Below are 12,579 nucleotides of genomic sequence, written 5' to 3' on the forward strand. Positions count from 1 at the left end.
AAATTTTCTAGAGGGGGAAGATTTATCGACAGAAGAATCGTCCACGGAAAGAATTTTCTAGGTGGAGATATTAAAATACTTTTAAATTTAATAATGCAATCGTTATTAAAACACTGGGGAAATTTTTCGTGGGAAAATCAACCGCGGGGAAGAATTTCTCTTGGAGTAAGGGATTCTCTGGGGGGAGGGGCTGATTTTTCTTTAAGTTCCTTTCCTTTTAGATTACAGTAACGCGCGACGGGTAGACTAGTAAATAATTGGCAATAATAAAATTCAACTGCGGCAAATTCAACAGCAGATTAGCCTCTTCAATTGTCAGATCTTCTAAATAAGGTGTTTCCTCTTCGCTTTGTTTTCTGTGTCTAGTTTGTTCTCGACATGGATAGTTTCATGGCGAAAATTGAATTTTACTTAGCCTTGTTGCTTGAAGGTCCTATCAAGGTTTAGCTGACGAAATATTTGAACGTGTTTTAGTGGAAGTACAGAGAAGATTCCAAAGCAACATGCTGATGATTTTGCGAGCAGAATAAACGCTGAAGTGAGGAAGTCCCGACAAAAAGATGAAGAAATAAAAAAACTACGACAAAAGATGCAGGTTTGTCTCTTCTTTTTATTTTTATTGCTAATGTGCCATAGAAGTAAGGATAATAACACAACTTCGGAATGGTCCATATTTCCTTTCAGGTGGTACTGGTGACTGAGTCCAAGTTATAAAGGCCAACCCTCCTAGATTGGTCCATTCTTTAAATCCCATGAAAAGAAGTTTTTTTTACCCAAAAAAGTACCCCCTTCCCCCACACCAAACTCAAGGGGTTATCATGGGTAACTGATATTAGTGTTGATACTCCCTGTAAAAAGTTAAGTATTTAGAATATACCAGGACAAAGAAATGGTTTTTGTATGAAGAGTTTTAAAAAGCTGCCTGGCATTTGCCCTAAGCCTTCATTCTTTTCATTGTGACCCTTAAATGTTTATTTAAGACAAGAAAACAAAAATTGACTTTTAAAAAGTAATGAACGACGTTACTACTTAAAGCGCATCTGAACTACACAGTATACGATAGGAGGGGGACTGCCTCTTTCCTCTCTATACTTCTATTATGGGTAATACTTTCTTGAATGCTACAGAGATGGTCGGCTGCTAATTACTAATTAGTTGTTTACCGATTGTCTTTAAAAAAATACGAACAAAAAAATTTATTATTTAAAATATGACTAAACCTATAATTATATATAACTAAATGAACCCTATAACGTTCATAAGTATTATGATACAAATTTTCAACTTTATCATGTTGCTCATGTGTTAGAACATTCACCCTTGAAGTATTATCTATAGCGAAAAGAGAGGGGGTAAGAAATTGGAATGAGTGTTCCCTCTCCTTTTTTGTACTTAGAATGATTTATTTGTACTTAGAATTATTTAGAATGGCTGTTTAAATTTTAACGCTTTTCACAAAACATGTTTTTGTTGTACATCCAATTTTGGCTCGCCAATTTATCACATTCAGGTTATCGTATTTATGAAGGAGCTACCACTATATAAACCCCCGCCTTTTGCGCTTATTTTTAAGAACTGTTGGACATTCTCGTAGATGTATTTGTTTTAAAGAATAATATGGAAAATATCTTAAATATGATGGTGGCTGTCCCCCTCCTGCAAATTCTACTCTTTGAGCTAAAACTTTTCTGTCATATTGCTTTGATATATAAAAGTGAAGAAGAAAAGAAAAGATTACTGTTTCCTGTCCTATTGAAGTTCTATTTTTTCTGTAATTTAACACATTCAAATTTTGAAAATTCCACGGTCATTCGAACTGCAATTTTATCTTATAGGGATTTGCAAGTGCATTGGAAAGGGAGCGGCTGAATAGAGCCGCTAATGAGTCTTTAGTCCTTGAGAAGATCCAGCAATTGAAAGACGACGTTTTGAAAATATATTCTGGAACATTCAAGGAACCCATCGAAAATTATGAGGTACAATGATCACTAACTCTATTTCTCAATTAGTGTGTTATGTATCCTATCTGACCACCTCAAAAATAAAAGTACCTCTATAACTCGCTTCGTGACTAATGGTCGCTCGGGTTTATTATTCAATTAGTCTAAACTCGCTATTACAAACTCTCTGGTAGCGTTAATTACGTAGAACTATTTCTTCAAAAGAAGAGATGGCAGCAGATTCTTGCTCACTAATTCAAATTTAAGACTATCAACCTATTTCAGCTGTATTTTTAAGCTTGCGCAAGGTGAATTTAATCCCTGAGTTTGAATTTAACGAGTTAAATAGTTTTCAAAAACAAGTCTTAACACAAGATATATAAAGTAAAAAAATCAAACGCCAACTGACTTGACCCAAATACCGCGTGTTCCAATCCATAGCATAACTTCAGTTGAAACCAAGTCTAAAAACCTAAGTCAGTTTCTCATAGGAAGGCCATCAACACCATTTAGCGATTTTTAAGTTGATTATAATGATGCCATTTGACAAACATGCCTTAGCTGCATTTAAATTATTGTAGTTTAGCATAGATTTCCATATATATATATATCTTTTTTTTATATTACAGATCTTTGAAATCTATTTAAAAAGCGACTAGAATGCAACTCTGCATGCCCTTTCCGATTAAAATCCCACACTCAATATCAATTTTGTCTCTAGTCTTTTTCGATCTCCGCTCGTTTTAAGCACCTGTTGCCTACAAGTTAATTTGTTCTTCTTTAAAAGTCTTGTTTTGGATTTATTGTTTAATACAAATCCCTCTTTTTGTAAGGCCTCCAAAATCGTCTAAAGACCACCCAACAGGATCCAAAATACGGAAAACGTTTATTATACCAATTCCTAGCCCACAAATAGTACCAAAGCTTGATATATATATATATATATATATATATATATATATATATATATATATATATATTTATATATATATGTATGTATGATATTTCATAGTATGATATGATATTTATCATAGTATATAAACTTCGCTTCATAGTATGATATTTATCATACTATAGTATGAGCTTTCATAGTGTGATATTTATCATAGTATATAAACTTCGCAGTTCGTGTTAACGAACTGTGAGTAAGGAGTGACGCGGCTCAATAATAACTGAAACTCTAAAAAGCGATATTTTATATCAATAGAAATATCAAAAGGATTGGCTTATTATGCTGATTCCAAATATATAAGATTCATTAGGTTCTGTGTTACTTATCAAAGGCTACGAGTTTGTGAAAATTTGCCTGATTTTCGAAAAAGAAAACACCCCCTAAAAGTCAGAAAATCTTAATGAAAGTAACACCATAAGATTCAGAACGTTGGAGAACCCTACTGTAGAGGTTTCAAGTTCCTACCTGCCAAAATGTGAAATTTTGTATTTTTTGCCAGAAGAAAGATCACGGATGCTTGTTTATTTGTTTTTTCTTTCCCCCTAGGTTATCATATCGAACGAATGGTGCCAGAACATTTGGAAATGACTCATTCGAGCGGAAATTAAAAGTTTCTAGTGCCTTTTTTAAGTGACGAAAAAGATAGAAGGGTCACAATGCCCCCTCCCACGCCCCTTTTTCCCCAAAATCGTCCGATCAAAATTTTAAAATGGTCATTTTATTCAATGTAGTTGAGAGGCCATATAACTGTACCTTTGCAGATAACATGAGCCCCCACAGCCCCTTGGTTAAAGGTTTTAAAAATATAAAATTTGTCCATTCTTTACGTATAGTATTTATTCTTGGGAAGTATGCATACATTTTTCGGGTGGGGGGGGGGGGGTGAATTTTCTGTAACAGGGATTTTCCGCGGAGAGACTTCTTGGGGAGGGAGGTTTCCGGGGGTGAGAATCTCAGGGAATATTTACACTGGGGAACATGGCCAGAATTCCTATACGAAATTCTTTTTATTTGTCTTAAATTTCTCTTTGCCAACTCAATTTTACGCGTAGAGATGTTACGGGTAATCGTCCGGGATAAATTTTCACCGGGGGATTGAATTGTATAGAAGATCTTTCCTTGGGGAGGGGGATTTTTTCCATGGAGGTGGAGCCGGATTTCTTGGTATTATTTAAAAAACGCAGAAATTAGATAAAAAAAAGGGGTCTTTTCATACTGAAAGTATGGAGCAATATTAAAACTGAAAACGAACAGAAATTATTACATATATGAGGGGGGTCATCCCCTCTTCAACACCTTGCTCTTCACGCTAAAGCTTGAATTTTGTCCTAATTCTTTAAGAACGACTCCTGAAAGACAAGGGTCGTTTAATTAGAACAATAAGAAACTTTTTTAAGTATCAAAAAACTTTAGCGTGAAGAGCAATGCATTGAAGAGGGGACTATCCCATCCATATATGTAATTATTTTTGTTCGTTTTAAGTTCTAATGTTGCTCTTTACTTTCAGTTGAAAAAAACTTTTTTTTTATTTAATTTCTTACCAATAGAACGTACTATACCAATAAATTTGATACCGATAGAACAGATCATAACTATCATTAATACCAAAAGGACTTACTAAATTGGCTTTTTATCAAAGGAGTTTTTTTAGGTTTCTGGTTTCCAAAGATGTGAATAAAAGATGTATTTTCATAAAAGATGTGCATATGCCATATACTATAATGACAATGTATCATATCCCTGTGAATTCCGCTTTTTCTCAGACAGAATTCATAGAGTAGCATTACTCTATTGTTTTCAATTTACAAAGTTTATCACCTTTTGTCCGGTCAGATCTTTCTATTTTTGGATCTTTCTATATCTATTTTTCTTTCTTTCTTTCGATCTACCTTTCTTTCTCTCTTTCTATCAGACAGGATTTCATAGATTTGTATCGCTTTATCGCTTTCAGTTTACAAAGTTTGTCACCTTTTATCGGATCAGATCATTCTATTTTTGGATCTTTCTTTTTTTTCTATCTTTCTTTCTTTCTTTCTTTCAGACAGAATTCATAGAGTAGCATTGCTTTATCGTTTTTGCTGTACAAAGTTTGTCACCTTTTGTCGGGTCAGATCATTATTTTGTCGGATCTTTCTTTATCTACTTATCTATCTTTCTTTCTTTCTTTCTTTCTATCAGACAGGATTCAATGATGTGTATCGCTTTTTGTTTTCACTTTACAAAGTTTGTCACCTTTTATCGGATCAGATCATTCTGTTTTTGGATCTTTCTTTATCTATCTCTCTTCCTTTCTTTCTTTCTTTCTTTCTATCAGACATGATTTCATTGAGTGACATCGCTTGGTTTTCTCACTTGGTAAAATTTTCCACCTTTTGTTAGGTCAAATATTTGCTTAAAGCTATGTCAAATTTCGCTTGGATCTGACGTTGTATAATTAGGAAAGTCATTTGGGGAAGTATTTGAATATCATCAGCGTTAGCTTGGATCAGCATTAAAAAAAAAGTTTTTTCCTGGTAAAGTTAAACTTAAAACAGTAAAGTTGTGGTAATGATTCAAAAATGTTTCCAGATAGTAAAGCGAAAAACACTTCATTTGTAAAATGAACTGGAACTCCACCTACTAACTCATTATTTGAAAATAAAGCAACGAGTCAAATGATCTAAATGCTCGGGAGGGAGGAACCAAATCCCTGTGGAACTCCAGTGTCTACTAAATATAACCTGTCAGGCATGTCAACTCTTGATATATGAAAATCTGAAGGTTGTCCGAATAGAAGAAGTGTCACTGATTATTTGAGACGAAATTCCATCTTTCACTGACCTATATGTGTAATTATGGTTTTTACTGTAAGGGACAGCCTCTTTTTCGGCCCTTTGTTGTCTATATACTAAGGACTCGAACTTTTTTTCAGGTAGTAAAACGAAATATCCTGGACAAGCCCAAGGCTTCACAGAATGCAGAAGTAGCATCTCATACTGGGTCAACCACCGAGTCAACACAACCAGCTGTCCAGCCCACTCCTGCTTCTATCGTCTCTGTGAGTCTTTGGTATTGTAAATCTCCTAAGAAAAGACATAATTTCTCATAAAATGTGAAAACATACTTAGGGTAGTTGTATGATATACCCCCAACCACTTAGGTTGTTTCATTCATTGACGCATTGTAAAACCGGTATTTTTTGTTAGTTTTTTTTTTCAGCTTAGCGTGAGACATGACAAAGAGATGTGACAAAATAGATGGAAAATATATAATTTGGGCAGTATATTTGCACATTAGGGGGGTTGAAAGGGGGGTTAAAGTATTTGGACAGTATGGAGTTAGAAATGATTCCTACTTGATAATATGCAGAATAATTGTACCTAATACATTTTGCATGCAGACCCGCTATACTTCACCCCCCCCCCCCTTATGTTCAAATAGATTGCCCAAATTTGTTTCTAAAGTATTATGTTTTTATCATACTTAGGTATATTTCATTAGGACTGAGCGTTAGAGAAACAGGTTCTACTTAGATGAAGAATATTAGGTCGGGAGTATATCATATAAATACTATGCTTAGTTTAGGGGTAAAAAAAACCTATGGTCTAATATTGTTTTTTAGGCAATACCCAGTCCCATCAATTTGTGTATATGTGTATCGTCGCTGTCGTGTCTAAAGGTCGTATCCTACATTCCACCGGCACGATTTGCTTTCTGTTTGGTTTCAGTTGAAAAACGAAAGTATAATCTTTGGCAATCTGTCATCCTTCAACCTAGTCATCTCAGCCTTTCTCTCATTATAGCCCTAGAAAGTGGGATAAAATACATTTTTCATTGTTATTGGCGATACGCTGGGTATTGGGAGAAGGGTGGTTAGGGAAAATAAAGGTTGGTACGGAGGCAGAGCGGGAAAGGTGAATATAGATGAGTGATGGAGACTGGATTTGTTTTTATTGTTATTTGTTCGGTTTGTCTAATTATTTGATTCATTAGGTAAATTGATATATGTACTTTTGTGCGACCGCAAATCCTCATAAGTTTTTCTCAAGCGTGAAAGTATTAATTTTTTTGTGAATGTTAATTAATAAAAAAAAATTCTTTGGAACTTATGGTTTGTCAAAATGTCTTTAAAAATATTAATTGGCCAATTTTTTTTTTTTACCAATTTTGACAATTAATCTTTCTTGTTTTGAGCAGAATGACCCCGGCAGTTGATATTTTACTTGAAGTTAAAATACAAAGTTTTGACGAACATGTGGTACCAAATAGATTCCATATTCAAGAGATGTGGCAATCAATAAGCTCAAGTTTGTGTAGTGGCATTCAACAATCTTTTTTTCCTTGTAATGACTTATTATCTATTGATTTTACCCCAATACTGGTACATTTTGAAGCTTTAGACATCTCTTCCTTCTAAAATCTTCTGGGTCATACTTAAAGCTCCAGACAGTTTACAGGTTGTACCGAAAATTAGATTTTTGGTGGTGGAGGGAGTTTCAACTATGAATATTTTTTCATAGCAATTATGTAACCGAAAAGACTGTCCTGTGTATTTTTTTTTTTACAGCGTCAGGGGGCAGGTTCAAAACTCAACCTCCCTAAATTGAATAAAAATTGGCCAAATGTATAAATTCGTTTTTAAAAAAGAGCGAAAAACAGAAAAAAACAAGGAGTGAGTGCACCAAAAAATTCTTGGGGGGGGGACATCTTTCCAACTGTTTGTAGGTAACAGTTAAGCGTCATTCTATGTTTGCATTTTATTTGTGCTTGTAAAATTATGATGGGAGAAAGCTATACTTCCTACGAAAAAACCCTTGAATTACTATATATATATAAAAATATCAAAAATCCTATATAAAAATCCTATTATAAACTGTATAAAATCCTATCTATTTTTTTTTACAGTGGTTGGGGGGAGGTTTAAAACTAAAGACCTCTGGGTAGGGCCTTGCCTTTGTGTACCCTTACGCTTGTTAGAAGTTCATGGAATAACAATGAGGTCACAATGGGAATCATACACGTTAACAAGTGGGCTATTACTCCTCCCTTTCCACTTGAGTATAAAAATTCAGTGTTGGGACCTTTGGCCCTGCTTATCAGAAAAATTTCCCTTTCAAAAATGATTATTATATTTGGAAAGAGCAAGTACACTTACCAGAGAACCCTGACGGTTGTGTAAACCGCCAGAGACGGGACAAGCAGAAATCCGTGGCGCGTAGAAGTTACACTGGCTTTTGGGGTGCTGCCAGATCACTCTGGTGGTATTAGAGTTTTTTTCCCAATTTCAGTGGCGAATATCAGCATCTTCGCCCTCCCCCCAATTCTCAATATTTTTCTATTTCAGTCTTTAATTGTCAGTATATTATCATACATTATTCCTTCCTATTAATTTACCCCCTCCCCCTTCCTCCTCCGAAAAAAAACTTTCAGATACATACTGATGCGTTAACTATGCAGCTTAGTTTGTTCAGTATTTATACGACTTGTATTTAGAGTTTTTTTTTAGGAAAAGGTTTTGAAAGGACTCCAAGAAGAGATTCGCCAAGTAAAGGCTATGGAGCGTCAATTAAGAGCTTTGGAGTCAGAGAAGTTTTGAATTTTTGTTCTATTGAGCATTTTTGTTCCAGTTTTCATTTTTTACTCACGATAGTTGCCAGTGCTTTAAATATGTTATTGCTCTCTTTCTTTGCCTTAGGTCAGATAGAATCTACACTGCATTAATAGCAATTCGAATGGTGTTTGAAGTTTTTTTTTTCAATTCGCTTAAAAGTCTGCGCTATAAGCTCAGAAATTAGAATTTATTTGTGTTTAAGTTGTGGGTTTAAATAGCCTATCTGCGATTTCTCGGGAATAGGTTTGTTTGTTAGGAACCAATAACTGTTCTCGGCTAAATAGTTGCAAAACAAATAAAAACTGTAGAAAGCAATCTCATAATAAAATCAAAAGAGTCCTAGCATTAATACTTCATTAGTGGAGTATTGACTTCACTAATGAAACTCGTACTATGTCCTGATTTCACGGAAAAATTCACTGAACTTCTGTGAAGTAAGGACGTAAAAACTCTTTTAATTCAGTAAATCTCCAACTTTATTATTTTTTTTATACTTTATTGCATTTTTTATTTTGCTATTAAATTTAGTGGCCTTTTTTATTTAAAAAATATTTTATTTTCTGTACTAGGACACTCCTAGCAAAAACAAATCTTGTGCGTTCCTTTGAGTCTGTTGAAGCTGGCAGCTGACTAGCCGCCGTATGTTTTCGAATTTTAATAAATCTAGGGGCAGATGAAATTATTAGAGGATTGACAGTGTTTTTTAGGAGGGCGTAGACTCCTTCTCCCCTCATGTTGCTGACAAAGCCTTTTGTATTAATTTAATTTTCATTGAAGGGATTTTGTACTGTTAATTTTATTTAATTTTTTTGTTCAGTTTTTCTTCCATTTTGCTAAGGCAAGATGTAGGTTACGTACTTAAAATGTTTGTATATATTGCCTTACTTTTCTCTCTTTGGAAAAGTAGCTATATATTAGAATTATATTGTTCTTTTATTAAGGGGAAATACCCAAAACAGAATTTTAGGAATAGCCGAGGGGCAAGCCATTAATAAATTACTGAATTAACGGTTATTGATTATTAATTAATCAACGCAAAAATATTATAGATATTAGGCATACTATTGTAACAGACCATTGCATTAAAGATTATAACGGCCATTATTAATTATTAACTATGTCATTATTAATTACTGTGAATATTTAAAATAATTTAAAAATTGTATTATATCTAATACAAGTGGCTATTATAATTTAGGAAAAAAGAAGGTTTTGAAAAGCGAATAACAAAAAAATGACGAATAATGAATAAAGCAGTAAATGATTACACGTTATCAAATGCGGTAAATAATTAATAGTTGCTTGGACAATTCTTTCTTTTCTATTTAGTAAAATTAATAACACAAGCCAAAAAAAAGAGATACTAAAAAGAGAAAACGTATATAAAATACATTTTTATATAAAATAAAAGTTTAACATACTTAATCACTTTTTAGTTTAAGAGTAATCGGTTAATATTTTAGCGCCCACTTAAGACTTAACCGCCATTGGTTATTTAATTGTCTGAAATGTGGTTTTGTTATTCTTGTGAATGATTGGATAGAAGCAACTTTGACCGAAGTCTGGACACATGGTTGTAAACTGTCGCACATGCATGGAGATCGTTTGTGTCCAAGATGCGATTATATTATCTTATCAGAGATATGCCATCAATTTGTGTGCTAATGCAGTGTAGATACTATCTTATCTTGATACCTAAGCCCCCTGGAGAGGTCCTTTTTCCTTTGGAAAATTTACCTACAAGAGAGTCTGAAAATCTAGCAATAGACAACCACATCACCTTAAGAAACGTAGCTGACAGTGATCAGTTGATTCCTTCCCTTGACGGTGCACTTGAGGCAATTGGTTCGACAAGCGCTAGTCAGAGTGATGAGGACGGATCTTTAAACGACCTTCGATGTGATAAAAAAAAGAGTTAGATTTCGTGAATAGAACGTGTTAAATCCCCTCGGGAGTTATCTTTTAGTTGTTTGTATTGTAGATTTTAAAGAACAAAATTAGTGTTTTGACTCTCTCTAGTCTCTCGATTGCGTAGTGTAAAAATAGACCAAAGCTCTTGTTTTAGAAAATGTTTGCTTCTGCCACACTTTACTTTGCATTTTATTAGTTGGTAAGAAATTGATGTAGTGGAACAGTTTTAGTTTGTAATTCTAATTTCGGTCAGCTTCTTTTGTGACGGAGATCGTACTTTTTGACTCACCAAATGGGCTTTTCCAATTTGGTTTACGAAGGCTATATTTGTTTTATTATTTAAAAAAGAATTAAATGTTCTAATTAAAAAAAAAGAATTAATTAGATGTTCTCACTGTTCTGAAGCATGCTTACTAGTAAAATACCACTCTATGCCCAATTTGTTTTGTATATTTTGTATTTCCTTTGACATGTCTTGAAAGAAACTCATTTCTTTTTTTTTCTTTTTTTTTTTTTGCCGATGCCAAATTCACGAAGTTTTTATTTAGACGTACAAAAATTGAAGAAGTCCAAAATGTACCTGATCTACGCAACTTTTTACTAGTTTATATCTGAAAGGGAACTTTGTATTTCTTTGTTTCTCTGTCTTCAGATTTGTTGTTTTGTAACCCATTAATTTTATTCTAGATAGTAGAACTTTAGTACGTTGTTCATAAATTTATGACTAACAGCCGGTGTTTTTCTAATGTCGTCATTCGTTTTTTATTAAAGTAAGCTCATGTTTAAAACCGTGGGCACAACCAGGGCATTTGGTCTAGGTTGGGTGGGGGAAGATCTGTTTCAACTATAGGGTTTTATTCAAATCAATTCTCAGATGAGCTTGTTTTTTGTTGAATAAAAAAAAATACTATAAATTTACCGTCGGAGGAAAGTAAAAACCGCATACTTTTTTTTTAAGTTTAAATTGCTGTAATGCATCTCTGCATTACAGCAATTATTGATCCGTTTATTGATTCAAAAATGATGCTGGTGGACATTGTAGGTCCAAATTTATTGGGTATGAGAAAAAATTATACTAACTTGACAAAATAAAAATTATACTAACTTGACACTGGCAAAGTTTTCTCAAGTATGTTCTCCTGATGAAAAAAGAGTTTTCGCTGTCCGGAGGCGATAGGTCAATTTTTTCTACTGCTCTTCAGGGTCCAAAGGTCAGCATTCCAAATTTATTGTTGAAACTTGAATGTTTTATGTGTTCTTTTGTCTGGAAGCACTGTTTTTTATATTTCTTGATGAATCTTTCAATAAAAGTTGCATAATGTTCGTATCTAATTTTAATTATGGTAATATATATCACAGAGTGCTATGTTCACATTGGGTATTGAACCTTTTGTTTAGAATTGTTATTATTTATTTATTCGATCTAAGGACTTTATTTGTAAAAGCAAAGGGGCACTTAAAAAAAAAGACGCCCAATACCTGGGGTGGTGTAGGACATTCCAAATAATTAATAATCTTCATAGCGTAAAACATGTTTAAAGGTGTATTACGGGTTCACAAAACAACAAAATATATATCCCATAAACTATTTGATAGCTAAAGACAAACTATTAGGAAGACAAATCAAGGACATCATAGGTTGTAGCATTTCAGGCAGCGGTTTCTTCGTAGCCCACGAAAAATTGGCCTCTCAACCAATGTTTCACACACTCAGTGATCCTACTCCACACAGTGGGAAGAACATAACGTATAGAAAATCCAGAACACGTAGCTATCATCCGGGGTCTCATAAATTGAAAGTAATTTTTCACACAGTAACGATAATACTATGCTATGTTTTATTGTATTGCTTTAAATAATTGTTAAGCGTCCTCAACACTTAGCCACTAACGGGAGGCTATAAAACGAATAGCTGAAGCTAATGCTTTTTAGGAGTACTTTTGCGACAAGATTTCAGTTAGATTCCGATCACCGCGAGAGAGTAAACCCTGTTTTGTCTCATGGCTGGGAGTCAAGTAGAGATTTCAGGTTTTTTATAGGGGGTATTCATAATTTTATGTTTGGGACGAAGGAATAAAAAGAAATTCTGTGGCCCTATTAAAAGAGTATGCTATACGCTGTTTTTTTTTTTGTTTTTTTTATACATATATATATGTATATCTATTGTTCGTCAGGTTCTTTGGCTG

At 33.8% G+C, this 12,579-nt stretch overlaps 1 protein-coding gene across 1 annotated transcript in view; it reads left to right on the forward strand.

Moving 5' to 3' along the window:
• Window positions 1-11,716, forward strand: part of LOC148940026 (uncharacterized) — a 47,302-nt gene extending 35,586 nt beyond the window's left edge. Inside the window, exons 4-7 of the mRNA XM_089105967.1 lie at window positions 475-595; window positions 1,836-1,976; window positions 5,804-5,929; window positions 8,378-11,716. Of these exons, the coding sequence (XP_088962093.1) occupies window positions 475-595; window positions 1,836-1,976; window positions 5,804-5,929; window positions 8,378-8,467 (478 nt within the window). The 3' untranslated portion in view covers window positions 8,468-11,716. The remainder of the gene's footprint in view (window positions 1-474; window positions 596-1,835; window positions 1,977-5,803; window positions 5,930-8,377) is intronic.
• The last annotated feature ends 863 nt before the right edge of the window (window positions 11,717-12,579 follow it).

This window comes from Artemia sp. Qi Xiang Cuo, chromosome 20 (genome assembly GCF_049724085.1).
Source record: "Artemia sp. Qi Xiang Cuo chromosome 20, ASM4972408v1, whole genome shotgun sequence".
NCBI classification, from domain to species: Eukaryota; Metazoa; Arthropoda; class Branchiopoda; order Anostraca; family Artemiidae; genus Artemia; species Artemia sp. Qi Xiang Cuo.